The following is a 22,175-nucleotide window of genomic DNA, read 5'->3' as shown; positions in this document are numbered from 1 at the left end:
GCACGTACATAGCCTTATTATTATAACCTTTACACTTTTGTCCTACTCTGGCACCTTGCAATTTGTCACTTTATTTTTCTTTTTCATTTCTATTTTGTATTTACTTATTTTTGTAATTATTACTATTTTTGTATTTTGTACTATTTGTATTATGATTCCTATTATCATTTTTATTTTATTCTATTATTGTTGTTTTTAATTCTCCTTTCTTATTTATATTGATGCTTTGTCATTATTGTATGTAAATAATAATGGCAATAAAGTACTTTGAATTGAATTGCATACTGTGACAGTACGTACTAATCAGTATGTGTGTGTATTAGATTACAATCCCGGACATACTACATCCGCCATGTTAGCGTTGTCATGTGACGTTCGACGTCATCATAAACGCAAAAATCTTTAACAAGTTAACAATTTATTCGGGTTAAGTCCTGCTTAACCAAAGTTTAATACTTTAAAAGAGCCGACACTGTCGTCCACGGTTTTTTCATAAGCTGGTCCGCACCCCATCAATCCCATTGCATTGAGGGATTGTTTGACTCGAGTAGTGTGCATCGGTTGCATACTGCAAAATCTCACCGGAAGTAGTACGCCATCCGGGTATTTCTCGCCTACTGTTTCTTGCATACTTAGAATTCGACACTCTACCCCTCTGGCGTACTGCTTTTTACTTACTATATAGTAGGTATGTTGTTTCGGACGCAGCCAGAGACTTTTATTTTGACGCGTCGTGACCCGGAAGTGGAAAATTATCTACTTCCGCCTTCGTTGTTGCCTCTGTTTTTAAATTTACAGCAGGATGTTTAACAAGAAAGCGAGGAGAAATTTTAGGCAGCGAAGAGACGAGTCCAGTGAAGAGGATGAAAGTGAAAAAGTCAGTGAAGGTGTGAAGGAAGCGGACGCCTCGGTGCACAGTTTAAAGCCGCTAACTGCGAGGAGAGGGATTTCATGCAGCTCAAAGTCTAACTCAACTCCACCACACAGAGGAGCCGAGTCCAGTCCAGAACACACACCGGATCCAGAAGTGTCTAAACCTCCAACTAAAGACGACAAAAAGACGCCCAAGAGTCAAACCCTTAGCTTCCTGGATGAAAAAGAAGGTGAGTCTCAATCGATCTCTCTAGCCATTATTCTCCCCTGCACTGAGGTGAATAAGGCTGTGGTGTATCACCTGTGTGTGTGTGTGTGTGTGTGTGTGTGTGTGTGTGTGTGTGTATGTATGTATGTATGTATGTATGTATGTATGTGTGTGTGTGTGTGTGTGTGTGTGTGTGTGTGTGTGTGTGTGTGCGCGCGCGCGCACGCACGTATAATATACTGGATACAGTTATTGTGTAACAGTGTCAGTACATACAAGCAGAGGAGATGTCCAGGAAAACCTTCTGGAAAAAAAAAAATATATATATATATATATATATATATATATATATATATATATATATATATATATATATATATATATATTCCGCATTCTTGTGGATTGTGTGCTCACTTGACCAACTGTTGCTATTCATAATTTGTCAGCCTCCCCTCTAAACTGTCCATGACTGGGAAGAGACCTCCACTGACTGAGGAGATATGGATTGGGTCGTGGAACATTCAGCACTGTGGGCCTGAATGCAGCTGACACAGCAATGTTCAGTCATTGCTTGGTTGCGAGCATGTACACCAACCCAAAACATTGCTGAAGGCTAGATGATGATTAATACACAATGTTTGCCAGTCAACCTATCCTCCCCTATGGTCATGAGCTACACTCAGACTAATAAGATCACAGAACCAAGTGGAGGAAATGAGGTTCCTCCATGATAAAGTAAGGAGCTCAACAATCCAGGAGTCTCCAGGAGTAGAGGCACTGCTCATCCAAACTGAAAAGAGCCGGTTCATGTGGTTTGGATTGCTGACAAGGATTCCCCCTGGTCAGCTCCCAATACAGGTGTATCATCACATATGACTGGACAGAGACTCTGTGGAAGACCCAGGATCTGCTGGAGAGATTATATTTCACAGTTGGCTTAGGAACATCTGGGGATAACCCAGGAGGAGCTGGAATCTGTGGCTGGGTATAGAGAAGCCTGGACTGACCTTGTCAGCTAAAATCTGAAGATTATACCAGCCTGCGGTCACTGTGACAAATCAGTGTTCGCTTTCTTTGGTAGTGAAAAAGAAATTTTAAAAAAGATCATAAAACAGGAGACTACCTAGTGAGGGTGATGAAATTTGGAGATTCTGGAAATTCTGTAACGTTAAAGGGAGAATAGTGGTTTAGATCAGTGTCTTAAGTATTAATAAAATAAACCTGTGCTCTACAGGTGCAGTCGAGAGTGACTTCAAGTTGAAAAGGACTGTGAACAAATCTGTGGTCTTCCAGGCTCGCAAAAAGGAAGATTCGCCCATCAAGGTTACACCTTCACAACAAGGTACAATACATTTATATTTTTCATTGTACTGATGTCGTAATCAAAGCTTACCTGCAAGCCAAAAAATCCTACACATTGATCTCTTTCATTCTGTTTAGATGTGGAAGACATTGAGCCTAAGGAGCAATCTGAGAGCAGCTCTGCTGAGGACATGTCTCCAGACAGCAATGATGAAACAAACTCTACAGAATCCAGCTCCTCCAGCTCTACCAACTCTTTCAAAGCACATATCGGTAAACTGAGTCAGGTCCCATCATTAGAGATTGTTGTTGGGCGGTAACTGCTGATTAATAACAATAATAAGAATAATAACAATAATGGATTAATAACTGATTGTTTTTCAAATTGATACTGAATGAAAACATAGCACTCAAATTAAAATATTGCTGAACTTTATTACAAAAATGAACAGTTCTGACTGTACCAGTAAATGTACCGTACTTTTTAAAATTAAATAAACATATCAATATTAATATATTATCTATTATTTATTAACTATTATTAGAGACATCCAAAATTAATCCAAAACACTTCAAATAACACAACAAAATTTGTCAGTGGTAGTTTTTATTTTGCCTCTAGAGGTCGCTTTCACACTGTATAATGACAGCGGACCCTTCTCTGCCGCTCACGCAATTGACGCAACCGGGAAAAACTATCGCTGTGTATTTTTGCCGATAAATGGTAGTTCCAGCAAATGGTTATTGTGCCGATTAATAGGCAAAACCAATCCACTGGTCGACCTCTATTGGACATTAACCAATAGCATTTGATGCAGTTCATGATATGGTGTTCTCCATTGTAGTTAACATCCCTAATGCTGAGAAGATCCGTGCAGCTAAGGAGCAGAGGAGGAGAGCGCGGGCACAGCGAGACTACATCCCTCTGGATGAAGATCAGGAAAGTGAAGCAGAGGTTGGAGACCGAGTGCAGGATGAGGGCGATGGAGAACATGGCAGTGATGATGAGCCGGACGATCATGAACGCCGGATCCAGTTTGCGCCCAAATCCAAAACTCTGAGAGAACGGATGACTGAGAAAATGGGTAAGAAATGGAACGTGGATATACAGCAGTGCACATGCAGGTGGCTTTATGAGTTAAACCTTAAACAGACTTAATAACCTAATCTGTGTTTCTTCTACCATATTTCCTTAACTGAGCTTTATCACAATACAATTACAGAAATTCTGTTTAAAATGTCATGAGTATGTCACTTTAATCCATTTAAAATAACGTGTGTAGAATATTAAAATGTTTAATATAACCTTATGAATGACCATATGCAGGAGTGTGCTGTTTCTGAAAACCCACATGTCCTTCCTGTCATCCCTAAGAGATAATTAGATAAATGATAGTAATCTTGCTTACATTTGTCTCAGGTATTTTAGTATTTTGAGTCTTAATTTCTGCCATCATAGTCTTAGAAGCCTGTCCAAAATATACCATAAAAATACAAATCTCCTCAGTAGGTGGGAGTGGGAGTGAGCAGAGTTTCTCTGATAGCCAGGAGGAGGACCAACACCTCTGGGAGGAGCAGCAGATAGGCAAAGGTGTTAAACGACACCAGGTGAATATCATTGTTTTTATTTTTATAAAATTGACTTGCAAAATTCATAATGGTCCTTCATAACTACTTTTGCTTTCAGAAGCAAAGCAGAAATGACTTTAAACCTCTCAGGCGAAAGAAAATGGTTGACATCCCTGAGACTCTTTCACCGGTCAGCATTGATATCATAAAGAAGAGAATCACTGGAAAGTAAGTTTTCATACTCCTCATAGTAATTATTAAAAGCATGAGTGTTTTGCTTTGACCTGCATCCTGAATTGTGTTGGTTGGCCCAGAACAAGAATATTCCTACAGGATGACTGTCAGTATAGCTTTAATACTGGAAGGACTGAGACTGATGTTTTTAACACCAACCTACAACCCTGCTATCATTAACAAACACGGTGTACAATATGTGGTTATTATTAAACATTGGTCTGCTGTAATGCTTATTCCAGTTCTTAATTGTGTCAGTTAAGTACCATTTATTGCACTGTCCTAGGATATGATGATACATGATGCTAGCTGCTTTATCCTGGTTAGTGGTGCTTTAGTTTAAATAATTAATGTGTTTATATTTTAGGACACAGAGCCAACTAAATTCCTTGGAAAAAATTTAACAAAAATATTAAGTGCAGGATTGATATTGAAAAACATGCACCTCTCTACGATAGAGAAATATTTCGATCAGCCATAACATTAAAACCACTGATGGGTGAAGTGAATAACATTTGATTATCTTGTTACAATAGCGCCTGTCTAGGAGGGGGATATATTAGGCAGCAAGCAAACGGGCAGTTCTCAAAGTTGATGTGTTGAAAGGTCAAATTGTGATGTCTAGATGACTGGGTCAGTGCATCTCCAAAATGGCAGGTTTTTTGGGGTGTTCCCGGTATGCAGTGGTTAGTACCTAGCACAAATTGGTCCAAGGATGGAAAACCGGTGAACTGGCAACAGGGTATTGGGTGCCCAAGGTTCATTGATGCATGTGCGGGGTGAAGGTTAGGTGGTGGTCTGGTCCGATCCCACAGAAGAGCTACTGTGGCTCAAATTGCTGAAAAAGTTAATGCTGGGTGTGATAGAAAGGTGTCAGAACACACAGTGCATTGCAGCTTGCTGTGTATGGGGCTACATAGTCGCAGACCAGTCAGAATACCCATGCTGACCCTTGTCCACCACCAAAACTGCCTACAATGGCCATGTGAGTATCAGAATTGGACCGTGGAGCAATGGAAGAAGGTGGCCTAAGCTGATGAATCATGTTTTCTTTTGCATCATGTCGGCAGATGATTTTATGGTTATGGCTGATCAGGGTATCCTTTTGATAATCCTACAGCAGTGAGGACTCATGCCACCAAAAGACATTCTTTTGCCTCTTGACTGAATTTCTTTAAATCTTTGAATCTAAACCTATAAGACAAATGACTTGCAATCTGCAGACTTCTTTTTTTGCATGTATTTATATCTCTCTAGGCTGGAATCGCTGAAAGAGGTGCAGAGGGCTCATGAAGCGGAGCTCAGGAGGATGCAGCAGGACATAGAGAGTGCAAGGAGTTCTGTAGAGAACCTAGAGAACCATCATGCTGACAGCCAGCTCCTCTTCTATTGCAGCATGAAAACCTTCATACAGAACTTGGTGGAATGCCTGTCTGAGAAGGTCAGGAGAGCATACCTCATGCCTCATATGTGAAGACTAATCTTAGGCTTGATATAAGGCTACATTGTTACATTTTTCAGATAACTAAAATGCAGTATGTTATGATTGTTATAGATGCAGCTGATAAACTCTGTGGAGCTGGACATGCACAATCTGTATATTGACCAGGCGGAGGCGCTGTTGTCTCAGAGAAGAGACGCACTGCAGGAGCGGTCCAGACACCTTCAGCAGTTAACTTGTAAGTGGAAGGTTACCACGTTACACACGCATGTTCACATTAGGAGTTAATTTGGATAAGAGCAGATTATATCTAGATTAAGTTTATTACTACTAATAATAAAAAGCTTTTTTGCCAGAAGGTGACACTTTTTCCCTCCACCATCCACACTTCAACCCTCAATCTTAGTTCTTTTTTTTTCTTTCTTACTGTAACTGCAAGCTGTAACTTGTTTAGTTTGTTGTTAAAAAGTGCTTGATGTCACCAGGGCTGGAAATTGGGGCTGACGTGGAGGGACTGTGTCTGAGGAGTGAATTTCAAGGGGGGGACAGAGTTCCAGTTCAAACTGGCTTAAAAAAAAAATCTAGAAATGAAGAGGGTTTCAATCTTTTATCCACTCGAAAGCCTACGGAAGCAAGTTCCCAACATAAATGCGAGTTCCAAACATAAGAGTAGTGAGGATATTCTACATGTAGTTGCATAATGTTGACTTTGATGATTGGCCATAGCACCCACAGGCTGAAGCCAATGGGAACACTTGTCTATCAGCGCACGTCCTCACAGGACTGATCAGACCACCTCGGGTAAGTTAACGGAGTCTTAACCGAGCAGAAAATCTTAACAGAAACGGTTACTTTAACAGATGTGATACTAGAAACCTTGATCTGGATAACACTGTGGCACGTACATGAAATGATCCAAGTTTAATCTATTTTGAACACACTTATTCATATTCATTTAGAAAATTCATCAGTTACTAAGTATTATATCCACAGTTATGTTAGTCTACATGTTTATTACAAATAGGAACTTGTTTGTAAAGTGTTTTAGATGTTATTTATGCAGATTCTCAAACCACTATGGGCCTTTGCTGTACCACTTTAATTTTGTTTTATTGCACTGACACTGTCACTCTTAAGTTTGTTGATGGTCAAAAAAAAAAGTTAAGAAAGAGTTTGATGGGACAGAGTGAGTCAGTTGGGCAGGATGAAAAACAAACCTATTAAATTAATTTGGACCATCAGGTAAAAAAGCTAGGAGCGATAGGGAAGAGGGTCATGATAAGGATGAATGAATGGTGTTTTGTTTTTTTGCCAAACAAAATTCATGAATGTCATGTTCCCCTGCCTTGATACTCAAGAAAGCATATTTTTGTGGAGGAGATATGAAAAATAATATATAATATAATGTTCTAGAGGTATATTTATACACACATTTACCGCAACCAAAAAATAAAAACATCCCAAACTAGAGTCCTCCCAGTGTATCTCGGCCACCGCTGGATGTCACAGTACTTTTCATTCATTCAGTGTTTGAAAGTGTTCTGCTCTGCCACCATTTTAACTGTCTTGTGTCTGCTTCCTGTAGGATTACACAAAATACAGTAGGGTCCAAAAGTCTGAGTGCGCTCGTGAAAATGCTTCTATTGTGCATTCTTTATTTCATTTAATACCACCATTTACAGTATCTCACAAAAAAAGTGAATACACCCCTCAAATTTTTGTAAATATTTGATTATATCTTTTCATGTGATAACACTGAAGAAATGACACTTTGCTACAATGTAAAGTAGTGAGTGTACAGCTTGTATAACAGTGTAAATTTGCTGTCTCCTCAAAATAACTCAACACACAGCCATTAATGTCTAAACCGCTGGCAACAAAAGTAAGTACACCCCTAAGGGAAAATGTCCAAATTGGGTCCAATTAGCCATTTTCCCTCCCCGAAGTCATGTGCTACAGCTCAGTGTCAGGGTCTTGGCAATCTTCTTATAGCCTAGGCCATCTTTATGTAGAGCAACAATTCTTTTTTTTTTTTCAGATCCTCAGAGAATTCTTTACCATGAGTTGCCATGTTGAACATCCAGTGACCAGTATGAAGGAGTGTGAGAGCGATGACACCAAATTTAACACACCTGCTCCCCATTCACACCTGAGACCTTGTAAAACTAACAAGTCACATGACACCAGGGAGGGAAAATGGCTAATTGGGCCCAATTTGGACATTTTCACTCAGGGGTGTACTCACTTTTGTTGCCAGCGGTTTAGACATTAATGGCTGTGTGTTGAGTTATTTTGAGGGGACAGACAATTTACACTGTTACACAAGCTGTACACTCACTACTTTATATTGTAGCAAAGTGTCATTTCTTCAATGTTGTCGCATGAAAAGATATAATCAAATATATTTACAAAAATTTGAGGGGTGTACTCACTTTTGTGAGACACTGTATATTACAAATTATATTATTCACAAGAATGTGAGTGAAAAGTAGAACATTAGAAATATTTCAATGAATTTGAGAGTGTCTTAGTATTTGGTACGTCCCCTTTTTGCTTTAATAACAGTGTGCACTCGAGCTGGCATGGACTCCACAAGTTTGTGCAAAAACCTATGATCCATTTTTAGATCAAATCCATCTGGAGTGTCGTCTGAACACATGCTTCGGTAGAAGAGATTAGGCGTGAGGAAAATCTGACCTTTTGTACATAGCAGTTAACATGGTCAATCTCACACATTTGCTTACATTTAAATAGGGATGTAGAAATCATGCAGAATATTAAATATTCAAATGGTGAACATTTCCTTTCTTTGTTTTAAATATTTAAAAATTCTAAAACCTGTTTATTTCCTATTTTAAATGGATAAAATCACATATTTTCAGTCTGGTCTGAGACTTTTGGACCCCACTGTATGTGCTGGCAGTCAAATCTCTATTTTAGCTTTAATCAGTTGCACAACAAGTTAATTCTGGGGAAATTCATGAGCATCACTGATAGTTCTAACTCTGGATCCATTATTGATTTCTTGCACTCATTATTGTTTCCTTGACCATCTACCATTTCACTCTTGAAGATTTCTCATCCTCCATTAGGAATTTATGAATCATTTATCTCTGTAATGCTTTCTTCTGTAGACAGCACTAATACACATGGCAATGGAGAAGCACTGGGGGAAAACATCACAGCTAAAGACAGGTGAGAGATGACTCAACATGATGCGCAAATTAGTTTGTAAGTGCAGTAGGTACAAATACTGAGGAGAAAATAATACTTCAGCTTGTTGTAATCGGACAATATATAGCTTTAGTGTATATATTCTATACAAACAGGTTATGCTATGCTTATTTTGGTGGCACGATTTGAGTCCACTTATGTCCTCAGAGGAAAGAAGCACTGCAAATCAATACAAAATTATTCTGACTGATCACCTTTATCCTAGAGGTCCGGAACCTTTTCAGCTGGCAGACATGTAAAAGCCAAAAAAAGGTTTTGTTTTTCTTTAAAGAGTCAGAGAAAAGTTATTTTATTATTATTATAGTTATTATCTTTACTATTATTGCATAATTATAAAAAAAAGTGGTAATGTAATAAAGGCTGTTTGGCAGGCTGTGCGTTCTCAACCTAACAGCCTGCACTTCACCTAATAGGCCTGTAGGAGGCACTTATTACGTAATTTAACCAACTATGATATAGTTTCATCAAATGGTAAGTGAACAAAAAATGCAGTACATGACTATGAGTATATTGAACACTACTTACCATTTAATGCAATTTCCAAATATGCAAATTCGTCTGTTCCTTCGGACTATAAAGAACGATACTCGTCGTCTTTTTTATTTTTACTTGTTTTATTTTAGGCATTTTTACATTTGTCAAAAAAAATGAAAGCAGACTGGCTATGTAGTTTTCAACTGATTTATGAATTAGACCAGGAAATTACCGCTCTGCTTCACATTGTCCTGAAATTTGAGCTTGTTGTGCCACAGGTCAGTGTATAAATGACAAACAGGCATCGATTATGAATTATATAATATTTTTAAAAATATGTCGAATTTTAATTGAATTGACACACTAGCTTTCATGATTCCTATATTTCTTTCCTGTCATTGAGCCATAGCTAATCACTGGAAGAGCCATATATGGCTCGCAACCCCAACCTTTATCCAATGATACATTTCTATCCCGATGTGAATGGTCTCTTCCAGGACGACAATGTCCCCATCCATAGGTCTCGAGAATTTGATCTGATGGTTTAAAGTATGAAAATAATGTAAATCATATGCTGTGGCCTTCAGTCACTAAACCTCACCCCAAGTGAACACCTGTGGGAGATTTTGGACTGCAATGTTAGACAGTGCACTCCTAGACCATTATCAAAACATCAGTTGAGGGAATGTATTTTGGAAGAATGGTGTCCTTCTCTCTAATACATTTCCAGAGACAGTGTAGAGTCTGTGCCAAAGCACATTGAAACTGTTCTGGTGGTTCTTGGTGTCTGGCCCCTTACTAAGAAACATGTTGGTTTTTCCTTTAATTTGTCAACTGTCTGTATAATTTCAGAACATTTACTACATGTTGTACTGTGAAATATTGTGTGACTTTGAAATCTCTGATTATATTCCAGTGAGCTGTTGGAGGAAGATTATGGGAGCATCCCAGCTGATTTGGAACCAACAGCAGAGCAGGAGGCAGAACTGCAGAGTAAAAGAAGTGCGTCTTCACTCGAGATTCCACACAATTAGCGTATTAAGATGATCATATCAACTGTTGACAGCAGCTTACAATATACTTACTTTAATAAATTGATGTGAAAACAGAGTTACATCCAAACTACAGTTGCTAATGGTGAATCTCGGGTTCTGTTCTACAGAGGACATACTGAAGGGAAGTCAGAAGATTTTTACTGATGTTCAGGACGACTTCTCTGATGTGAAGAAAATCCTCTCCAGGTTTAATGAGTGGCGTGTCTCATTTCCAGAGACTTATACCAACGCCTACATCAGTTTGTGTCTTCCTAAACTCCTGGCCCCTTTGATACGACATCAGCTCATTGGTTGGAATCCCCTCAAGGTATCATACTCCACATCCAGTTTCTCATTTTACTGCAGTTACATAGTAAAGGTTTTTGCTCCTGTCATGGTAAAAAAATAAGTACACCCCATGCAATTTATTTATTTATTTTTACATAGTTGGACAAGCAAACATTTGTTCATCTTTGAAAGTGTCTATTAATAAAGTTGATATACTTTTAAGTTTTTCAATCATTTATTCAACAGAAATATCAATAGATGTAATATTAGTCCGTGGAAAAATTAAGTACACTCTTGGCCTCAGAAGCTAGTATTGCCCCCTTTAGCAGAAATAATTTCTTGTAGGTGTTTTGCATAATTGTCCATCAAGCTTGCTGGAATTTTTGACCACCCTTCCATGCAATATTCTTTCAGATGCAAGAGGTTTGAGGGTTTTCTTGCATGTACGGCCAGATTTGAATCCCCCACAACAATTCAATGGGATTCAAATCCTGGCTTGACTAGTCCATTCCGTAACCCTCCATTTCTTCCTGTTGAAAGGTCCATTTTCGGTTCAACTTTCAGACAGATGGCCTCTCATTATCTTCAAGCACTCTTTTATATGATTTAGAATTCATAGTTGAATCAATAAATGCAAGCTGTCCAGTCCCTGAGGCAGTGAAGTAACCCCAAACCATAACATTTCCACCACCGTGCTTCAGTTAGTTGAGGTGTTTCTCCTGAAAAGCTGTCTTTGATCTGTACCAAATATGTCTGCAGGTACTGTGGCCAAACAAATCTATCTTTGATTCATCTGTCCAGAGCACATAATTCCAAAAGGCCTGGTCATTGCTTACAGTGAGGGGAAAAAAGTATTTGATCCCCTGCTGATTTTGTACGTTTGCCCACTGACAAAGAAATGATCAGTCTATAATTTTAATGGTAGTTGTATTTGAACAGTGAGAGACAGAATAACAACAAAAAAATCCAGAAAAACGCATGTCAAAAATTTTATAAATTAATTTGCATTTTAATGAGGGAAATAAGTATTTGCCCCCCTCTCAACCAGAAAGATTTCTGGCTCCCAGGTATCTTTTTATAGGTAACGAGCTGAGATTAGGAGCACACTCTTAAAGGGAGTGCTCCTAATCTCAGCTTGTTACCTGTATAAAAGACACCTGTCCACAGAAGCAATCAATCAATCAGATTCCAAACTCTCCACCATGGCCAAGACCAAAGAGCTCTCCAAGGATGTCAGGGACAAGATTGTAGACCTGCACAAGTCTGGAATGGGCTACAAGACCATTGCCAAGCAGCTTGGTGAGAAGGGGACAACAGTTGGTGCGATTATTCGCAAATGGAAGAAGCACAAAAGAACTGTCAATCTCCCTCGGCCTGGGACTCCATGCAAGATCTCACCTCGTGGAGTTGCATTGATCATGAGAACAGTGAGGAATCAGCCCAGAACTACACGGGAGGATCTTGTCAATGATCTCAAGGCAGCTGGGACCATAGTCACCAAGAAAACAATTGGTAACACACTACGCCGTGAAGGACTGAAATCCTGCAGTGCGCGCAAGGTCCGCTGCTCAAGAAAGCACATATACATGCCCGTCTGAAGTTTGCCAATGAACATCTGAATGATTCAGAGGACAACTGGGTGAAAGTGTTGAGGTCAGATGAGACCAAAATGGAGCTCTTTGGCATCAACTCAACTCGCCGTGTTTGGAGGAGGAGGAATGCTGCCTATGACCCCTGGAACACCATCCCCACCGTCAAACATGGAGGTGGAAACATTATGCTTTGGGGTTTTTTTTCTGCTAAGGGGACAGGACAACTTCACCGCATCAAAGGGATGATGGATGGGGCCATGTACCGTCAAATCTTGGGTGAAAACCTCCTTCCCTCAGACAGGGCATTGAAAATGAGTCGTGGATGGGTATTCCAGCATGACAATGACCCAAAACACATGGCCAAGGCAACAAAGGAGTGGTTCAAGAAGAAGCACATTAAGGTCCTGGAGTGGCCTAGCCAGTCTCCAGACCTTAATCCCATAGAAAATCTGTGGAGGGAGCTGAAGGTTCGAGTTGCCAAACGTCAGCCTCAAAACCTTAATGACTTGGAGAAGATCTGCAAAGGGGAGTAGGACAAAATCCCACCTGAGATGTGTGCAAACCTGGTGGCCAACTACAAGAAACGTCTGACCTCTGTGATTGCCAACAAGGGTTTTTAAACCAAGTACTAAGTCATGTTTTGCAGAGGGGTCAAATACTTATTTCCCTCATTAAAATGCAAATCAATTTATAACATTTTTGACGTGCGTTTTTCTGGATTTTTTTGTTGTTATTCTGTCTCTCACTGTTCAAATAAATCTACCATTAAAGTTATAGACGGATCATTTCTTTGTCAGTGGGCAAACGTACAAAATCAGCAGGGGATCAAATACTTTTTTTCCCTCACTGTATATGCTCTTTGGCAAACTGTAGTCTTGATTTAATGTTCTTTTTAGACAGCAAAGGCATGCTTCCCATGCAGGTCAAATTGTGCAGTCCTTTCTGATTGTAGGAACATGTACTTTGACACCAACCTTTGCAAGACTTACTAGCAGTTCCTGTGATGAACTTCTGGGGTTCTTGGAGACTTCTTTTTGCATCAGATGGTTTGTTCTTGGGATGAATTTGCTGGGAGGACCAGTTCTGGACAAATTGGAAGTCGTTTGAAATCTGCACCATTTGTAGATTATTTTCCTTACAGTGGAATGATTTACTTCAAATAATTTGAAGATCTATTTAAACCCCTTGCCAGACTCCTAGGCATCCACAGCCTTTTTTCTGAAGGCCTTACAGAACTCTGTAGAGTTTGGCATGATGACACCACAATAGCAAAGGGAACACCAGACAGTAGATACGAGAGAGGTATAAATAAGACAGGTTCCACCTGCAAGCAGGTTCTGATAACCGGCACTCATTCTTCAACACCTGAATCTAATTTTATGCGTTTGAAGGTGTGATAAATGTAGGGGTGTACTTACTTTTTCCATGTGACTTATCTGTTTTTTGTTCATTTAAATGGGAAAATGATTACAAAATGTCAGTTTTATGTCATTTGATAAAGTGCTACCTTTTATTAATGTTTCAAATATGTTAACAAAAAAAAACAAACAATTATTTTCGTAGGATGTACGTATTTTTTCACATGAACATGCCGTTAGTTTAGATATAAAAAATTCGGCTGTTTACCATGAAAGCAATGATCCTTCCCTAAATATACAGGGAGATTTAAAGAATCTTAGCACTTATATGCCACTACAACACTGGGGACTGAAAGACATCCATGGTATCCATGCAAGAACCTTTCTTCTTTACTCCAAACTGAGTAAAGAAAAACAAAAAAAAAAACCCTGACAACAGTACTGTAAAGAAAAGAAAACCTTTAATGTGATACTGCAACCAACAAAATTCAAGTGGAAAAAAAAAAAAAAAACCTTACAATTACCTGGTTATTAATCATAAGTCTGCACACCCTTTTATAATGGGGCATGTGACTGTGCTCAGATTTAACCAATCACATTCTAACTCATGTTCAAATGTAATTATCACACAGCTGTCCTCAATGAAGTAATTTTGTTAAACTCCAAATAAAGATCAGCTGTTTCTGTAGGATTTTCTTCAGGTCTTATTTTCATCTGACTTCTGAAGCCATGGTTAACAAAGTGCTTACAAAGCGTGTATGGGATCTCCTTAATAAAAGGTATCAGTTTGGAGAGGGGTACAAAAGAATTTCCAAAACATTAGATGTACCATGGAACACTATGAAGGCCATCATGAATAAGTGTAGAAAATTGGGGTCCACTTTGGCATTACCAACAACAGGCTGTCCCTAATAAAATTGTCGAATGGACAAGAAAATTCTTATGAGGGAGGCTGCCAAGAGACCTGCGGCTACATTTAAAGGAGCTGTATGAATATCTGGCAAGTGCTGGTCACTCCCTGCTTGTGAAGGCCTCTTGTATTCTTCACATGTCTGGGCTATGGAGTAGGGTGGCTAGACTAAAGTCATCCAGCAGCATTGTGCTACGGGGCTGAATCTTTTTAGTTGGGACTTCTTTTTCTCTCTTTTTCCCCCCTAAAATGTTTGTATTCATTCTCGCTCGGATTCTGTTCGTTGCTATATCACATTCAAGGTGGAAAAAGGTATTTGTTTCTTTTTGTTTGTTTTATTTTTATTTTTTTATATCCACTACACGTTTTTGGGTTGTCTGTCCGTGTGTCAATCCATCCATGCATCTGTCTTGCGGGATTTTGGAATTGATCGAAACAAGGTCAAGGTCACATGTCTGAAATCATTTTTCTTCAATTTCTTCAATACCTTCCTTATTGTTTGAAGGTAACCCATATTTTAAGGATATTTCCTGCATAAAAAATAATTGTAACAAGAAGGACTAGACTTGTTTGTGGCACCCAAAATTCTACTCGTTTTATCCAGGCTTTACTAGATATGAGACTAGATATGAGATTTATGACCAAATAAAAACTAGTGATTACGTTACGCTTGTCTCAGGCTGAAGGTGAAGATTTTGAAGCACTGCCATGGTACTCTGCTGTCGAGAAATTCTGTCATGGACAAGGCTATGAAGAATCTGAGAATGCTGATGAGAAAACGCTACCTGCTATCATAGAGAAAGCCATCCTGCCCAAAATTAGAGGTAAACTCAAATTCTGATTCCATTATACAACATTATATGTGAATTACTTCACCATTACTCTGCGCCGTATTCTTCACTTTTCATATTCAAGATTATATTACAATTATAGTTACTTTTACAGTCAGATACAGAATTCTTGGCATCCTTGGTTTAAAAAACTGTTGTGAAAAATTTACATTAAAAACATGAGAGAACTAACTTTTGCTGATGTAAATTCTAAGAGTAAAAAAAAAACTTTCACTTTTTAACAAAACCACATCACAAATAGTAGCACCTGTAAAAATGAACAAAAATGTAACTGAAGCGTGTATTTCACTTTAAGTTCACTTGAGTGTTTAGTAACTGTTAAGCACCTTTTATAACTTTCAGTTTACCTGCAGTATAAATATGAGGTAACGTATGGTGCTGTGAAAAAAGATTTGGATTCTTTTGTCACTAATTCCCCAAATCTATGAAACTGCATTCATAATGGAGTTCAGCTGGACTAGACACAACCAGGCCTGATTACTGCAAACCCTGTTCCATCAAATCAACACTTAAATAGAACTTTTTCAACAGCGTGAAGTTGGTTAAAAGATTTTACCTAGTAACACACTATGCCAAAACTGAAAGAAATTCCAGAAATGATGAGGAAGAAGGTGATTGAAATACCTCAGTCTGGGAAGGGTTACAAAGCTATTTCAAAGGCTCTGGGACTCCAAAGAACCACAGTGAGAGCCATTATCTCCAAATGGAAAAACAGTACAGTAGGCAACATTCCTAGAAGTGTCTGACCTTCCAAAATTCCTCCAAGAGCACAGCAACTACTCTTCCAGGAAGTCACAAAAGAGCCAAGGACATCATCAAAGGACCTACAGGCCTCTCTTGCATCAATAAAGGTTCATGTTCATGACTCCACTATCAGAAAGACACATGGATGACAAAAATGTCATCCATGGAAGAGTGGTGAGGTGAAAACCACTGCTAACCCAGAAGAACATTAAGTCTGAATTTTGCTGAAACACACGTTGATGATCCTCCAATCTTTTGGGAGAATGTTCTGTGGACTGATGAGTCAAAAGTGGAACTGTTTGGCTGACAGGGATCCAGTTACATCTGGCATAAACCAAACCCCGCATTCCACAAAAAGATCATCAAACCTACAGTCAAGCATGGTGGTGGAAGTGTGATGGTGTAGGGATGCTTTGCTGCTTCAGGGCCTGGGCAACTTGCAATAATTGAGGGAAACATAAATTCTGCTCTCTACCAGAAAATCCTAAAGGAGAATGTCTGGTCTTCAGTCCATAGGTTGTAACTTGCAACTGGATTATGCAGCAAGACAATGATCTAAAGCCTAGGAGTAAATCCTAGTCCTAGAAGTAAGTGCAAGACTGATCTCCAGTTATCGGAAGCTTTTGGTAGCAGATATTGCTGCTAAAGGTGGCACAACCAGATTTTAAGTTTAAGGGGCAATTAGTTTTTATTACATGGGTAATAGGTATTGGATAAATTGTTTGCTTCGATAAAAAAAATTATAATAATTAAAAGTGTATTGTGTGTTTACTCAGGTTGCCTTTGTTTTATGTTGTATTTTTTATTTATTTATTTTTTTGAAGATCTAAAACTTTAGTATGAGAGATACACAAAAACAGAAGAAATCAGGTGCAAATACATTTTCACAGCACTGTAATTCCTACTTACCTTACATGTTATCGTTTTTATAATATCGCAAAATGTAATTATTTAGTTGATTATTCTCCAATAAGCCCCCAAAAAACTGTTGTTTTTATTTTTTTAATCTTACTTATTATTAGCCCTTCAAGGGTAGGGTAAAATGTGTTCGGGAACCTTAACACTAGGTTAAGGAGGGGAAAATGTACACAGTTCATCTTCAGTAGTTTTCTTTGAATGTGCACATCAATCGTGTCGTATCATGTCATTACACACTGCTCTTGTACATGAAATGTCCTCTTGAAAATTCTTCATTCATTCACTAGCTTGCTTGTTTTACCCCGAAGGTTTTGTGGAGCTCGTTTGGGACCCTTTGTCTCTGCATCAGTCACAGTGTCTCTCATCACTTTGCAAGAGGATACAGGAGGATTACGGCGTTTTCGATGGTGAACAAAGCAAGCCCGTGAAGGTATTGTTCCACACTATTTTACAGCACTTGTGGTGTAAATGGCCTCTGCCATAACATTTTAATGTGGTGTACTGAATATGATCCCTTGCAGGCCTTTCTGGAAGCTGTTATCCAGAGACTCAGGAGTGCTGTGGACAATGATCTGTTCATCCCTCTTTATCCAAAAAGGTAAGGATGCAAGTGGCCATTGTTTTCTATAGCATCTCAATATTGGAACACTTGTCTTGTGTTAGACATAATGTTGTATTATAATTAGTGTAAATATTATTTGTTGTTAGTATTTAAACAAAATAAATGTTTTTTAAAAAAAATAAATATTGTTTCTAGCAGGGATGTGCAGCAGGGTCAGTCTATTCTGCCAGTATGCATATATACATTTTGATGGATGCAAGGCTGTGCAGCTTTAAAAAACTCTTCCCTTAATGTTTTTTTTTTAATTATTATGATTTATAATGCAATCATCTTTATCCAAAAAAAACCCCCAAGTGATCACTAACACTTAGATCTTCCCTCTTGTACGAGGAGTTAAATGAAAACATTTATTTATTATTATTTTGTACTGTTTATTGCAAATAGGTCTCACAAAAGTGTCATATTTGTTCTACATAATTTCCATTCAATTTAATTTTAAGTGCTCCCAGTGCTTAAGAAGTTTCCCGAACCCTTTAGCTGCATACACAGCCTGTCTAATTTATTTTTGCGCTTTTTAGGTTTTAATGTACTATACATTATAACCTACAACCGCAGCAGTGGAGGCAAGGAGACCATTACTGCTTTCATTTTGTGTGTTGAACCTTTAATCAAAGTGCTTATATTTTTACTACCAACGCTTTTATTGCATTATGTATTTTCATTGTATCTTTTTAGTTATTTGGATGACAAGACTTCGCCACAATTCCAGTTTCAGAATCAACAGTTTTGGAGTGCTGTTAAGGTACAGTGCTTTCCAGTTCTCCACTCAGACCTGAAATCTCAAGATTGTAATGTGTGGATTGTCCCACAGAGATACCCTAAAGATTACATTTACAAGATTACAAGCCTCAGCCCTTTTTCATAAAAACCGAGTCTCATACTGAACATCCTTCCAATGTACTTGGTACTGTTTGACTTTGTAGTATACAGTTGTAAAAGAGCAAGGATTTATTATTGCTCTTTGTGGTTCTCGTTTGAATCTGGTTCCTCTCAAGATTTCTCACTCGAGTCGTCTCAGGGAGTTTTTTTCATTGCCACTCCACTGTCACCTCTGACTTGCTTATTAGGCATTTAAATATAAATCTACACCCAGATTTCTGTAAAGCTGCTTTGTGACGATGTCTGTTGTTAAAATCGCTATAGAAATATTATCGAACCGAATTGAAACAGATTTATTCAAAAGGCACACTTGCAGTTTTTTTCACTGGTGTGATTGCTTTTCACTTGGAATCTTTTCCTCGTTTTCTTTTATAATCAACTCCATTTAACTTTTTTTAAACAGAGGAGGAAGTGTCCTTTTTAAACGCAGGTATGCATTGGTGCGAGTCCATCAGCAAATCCTTCTCGTTAAAATGATTGTTAGTGGCATGTTTTTGATGGATTCCAAATAATTGTGATATTACAGTAAAAACAGAAAAGAACAGTGTGTGTGCAATTTGTCTTTCTTTATACAATATGTGAAGAGCACAATTTCTATAATTTAGTTTGAACTAAATGCAATTTAAAAACTCAGGACTAAAATGTCTCGCTTGCTTATGGGCTTGACATATTTATTCAGTATTCTGTATAGTTAGTTTGGGTCTTAACAGGTTAAGGAACGACATTCCTGTTCGAATTTGGGTTGTTGTAAAATGTTTAAAATGTTACTTGCAGGTTTTTGTAGACAACGATATTAATCTGTTAAAAATGTCCTGTTTTTAAGTTGCTTGGAAACATTGCATTATGGGATGGCTTGATTGATCAGGATGTTCTGAAGGAGCTGATGCTGGACAAACTTCTCAACCGTTACCTAATGATGACTCTACTGAATGAGACCGATGCAAAGCACATTATACAGAAAAGCAAGAAGGTAATGGTGCTCTGCAAAGCGTGAGTCTGATAAAAGCTGTTGTTAGATGTGTCAGTCTTTATCAGTAAGTGTACTGTTGTTTTTTGTTCCCCGATAGGTGACCGAGTGTTTCCCAAAGTCCTGGTTTGTGGATCTCAGCACCGGATCATCACTATCGCAACTGCAACACTTCAGCAAGCATCTTCTCCAGACAGCAGATTTACTATGTAAAGACCGAAAGGATCCCACCAGCTGCAGGTAATATGAAACAGACCTTTGCTAAAACACTGACAGTACATTTAAAGTGTTTCTTCAGAGCTTTATAGTTTTGGTGACTGATTCGATATGATGTAAAACAAAAGGGTGATTAATGAGTGAAGCTTCTTCTGTCCCACTTTCAGAATAATATTTAAAATGTCAGTAGTTAAGCACTAGGTATAACTAATGATTCACTGCTTCATGTCTTTTCTGCAGAACTGTTCTATCTGATGTCATGATTCTTCTTTGGACTATCAAGGCATCGGAGAGCATGAAGATTATAGCAGAAAAATACAATTGTCATGATTTGCTGGAATCTATAAGCAAGTCGTAATTTTATATCGGTGTAACAATAAATTTATTTTTATAGCCACAAAATCAATGTATTGTGTGATCAATAAATGTGTGACATTGTTGCTAGTTTTTATTTTATTGATGTTTTGTTGTGTGTTGAGTTTTTTTGTTTGTTTGTTTGTTTGTTTTTAAACATTTATTTTGCTCCAGAATTTGCAGCCATTAGCCCTTAAAACCCTACAGCTGCATTATTAAACTGCGAATCCCCTGTCTCCCCTGCTATACACACAGTTAAATGTGTTCTAATTAGAATATATGGTGCTATCGAACCTTGTCTTAAGGATTGTCCTGTGCAAACATCCTCAATTCAGCCACAATGGCAAATCACAGGAGCTGATCTGGCATCCTGACGATAATAATATCAGATCTGTGATAGAGCTGCTATAGTATTTTTGTCCTAAATGCAAAACAAGTGACTTCAAAACTATTGAAAGACCGTAGCTTTATTAGAACTATATACTCATTTTCAGTACGAGTTCATTTAGGAGTTTTGAAATCCCAATGTTGCATTGCTGTATTCCTTTCAAAGGTTAAATGGGGAATATTTCTTAAATTCGGTCACTGCATCCATCACCGTATGAAATGTGGAATTACTGCAGCACGAGGATGTCTGAACATCTACTTCCATCAGTCATATCCTCCATCTCCAGAGCTCACATTAGCTCTGAGCATGTGGCGTGTTACACAAACTTAATATTGCTTGTTTAGTTTTGTGGAGATCAGCGCTGGGATTTTAACAAGGCTTTCTGACCAGAAACAGCCCGAGTAAGGTAGCACACATTAATTCCGCTATTTAAAAAAATAATAATAATAATAATGACTTTTGTTTGCCCATGACCTTGAGTGTACATGATACTGTATAATAGTGCTCATTTGAAATCAAACTTGTAAATATAAATTAAAAATAAAAGGGATATTAATTCAGGTTAAATATCTGAATTACTAGTTTTATGGCTAAACACAAGGTTTATGGCTAAATAAGGTTTTATGATTTTGAAATCTTTAAAACAAAAAGTCAATATCTCAATAAAATAAAGTCAATAAGTTCAATATCTTTGAATATTTTTAATATTCCTGATTCTAAGATTCTGCACTATTTCTAGGTCCCTATTTAAATGTTAGCAAATGTGTGATTATTGACCATGTTAACTGCTTTGTACAAAAGGACAGGTTTTCCTCACGCCTAATCTCATCTATAGAAGCTCGTGTTCAGTTGACGCAACGATGGATTTTTGTCTAAAATGGATCATAAGTTTTTACACAAACTTGTGGAGTCCGCACCAGCTCGAGTACACTGAGAAGTACTAAGAAACTCTGAAAGTCGTGTAAATATTTCAACAGTTCTTCTTTTCACTCATGTTGTTGTCAGTAGTATAATTTGAAATTAAATTTGTTGTATTAAATTAGAGAATAATGCAAAATAAAAGTATTTTCATTAGTGGAACCCTGCTGTATTTTTAGGTTTAATTATGGCATAAGCTTTAAACAAAAGGTTGTCAGGTTTTTTTTTGTTGTTGTTGGATTTGGATGTGCTTAACTTTGCTGTTATTCCATTATGTCTTTTTACTTGGTTGAGATTTATATAGGTTTGTGGTTAATATTTTCAATTTTCCCAATTTCGGGGAGAGTCCCTAATAAACATACCTTGTAAAATTTTGACTATATCCGAAACACATTGAAAACTGTATTAGAAAACAGCCAGATTAGTACCCCCACATCCAACCCCCTATTACACATAAATAAACATTGATGGAAGATTTCTCTCATGTTATAATCCATAACTATGACAGATAATCATGGTATTTACTGTATATGAATAATTATTCATAACAGTGACACTGTTTTGATTTGAGTTTCATCCAGTTGTGAAATGGCAGCAGAAATTTCTAATTAATCAACTCTCATAGTTCATCCATCCATTCATCCATCTTCAGTAAGTGCTTTATCCTGGGCAGGGTCATTGTGGATCCGGAGCTAATCATGGAAATGTTTAGTGCAAGGCATGAGAATCCACCTGGGATGGGATAACACTCATTCACACACCCATTCACACACCCATTCACATCTATGAGCAATTTAGAGT

At 38.0% G+C, this 22,175-nt stretch overlaps 1 protein-coding gene across 2 annotated transcripts; it reads left to right on the top strand.

Annotated features, from left to right (window-relative positions):
* The first annotated feature begins 380 nt into the window (after window positions 1-380).
* On the top strand, window positions 381-21,756 carry gcfc2 (GC-rich sequence DNA-binding factor 2). Of its 2 annotated transcripts, none has more exons than XM_017477110.3 (18): window positions 381-1,103; window positions 2,316-2,423; window positions 2,522-2,656; window positions 3,229-3,468; window positions 3,894-3,991; window positions 4,071-4,180; window positions 5,444-5,627; window positions 5,742-5,865; window positions 8,762-8,822; window positions 10,252-10,337; window positions 10,498-10,697; window positions 15,197-15,341; window positions 17,339-17,460; window positions 17,552-17,628; window positions 18,328-18,394; window positions 19,355-19,501; window positions 19,599-19,738; window positions 19,955-21,756. In XM_017477110.3, exons 1-18 carry the CDS (start codon window positions 803-805, stop codon window positions 20,070-20,072), a joined length of 2,463 nt encoding a protein of 820 aa, XP_017332599.1. In that variant the 5' UTR covers window positions 381-802; the 3' UTR covers window positions 20,073-21,756. The 2 variants fall into 2 exon arrangements, with proteins under 2 accessions (XP_017332599.1, XP_017332598.1); XM_017477109.3 differs by having other exon boundaries at window positions 401-1,103; window positions 3,891-3,991.
* Window positions 21,757-22,175: the final 419 nt, after the last annotated feature.

Source organism: Ictalurus punctatus, chromosome 9, assembly GCF_001660625.3.
Source record: "Ictalurus punctatus breed USDA103 chromosome 9, Coco_2.0, whole genome shotgun sequence".
Lineage (NCBI taxonomy): Eukaryota > Metazoa > Chordata > Actinopteri > Siluriformes > Ictaluridae > Ictalurus > Ictalurus punctatus.
Note: the sequence above shows the minus strand (reverse complement) of the source record. Positions and strands in the feature narration are given on the sequence as shown.

Excerpts from the sequence above, each read along its gene's own strand:
- gcfc2 (XM_017477109.3), top strand. The coding sequence starts at position 803 with ATGTTTAACAAGAAAGCGAGGAGAAATTTTAGGCAGCGAAGAGACGAG. Across the intron at positions 2,424-2,521 it reads GGTTACACCTTCACAACAAG|ATGTGGAAGACATTGAGCCT; the intron begins GTACAATACATT and ends CATTCTGTTTAG. Across the intron at positions 3,992-4,070 it reads AAGGTGTTAAACGACACCAG|AAGCAAAGCAGAAATGACTT; the intron begins GTGAATATCATT and ends TTTTGCTTTCAG.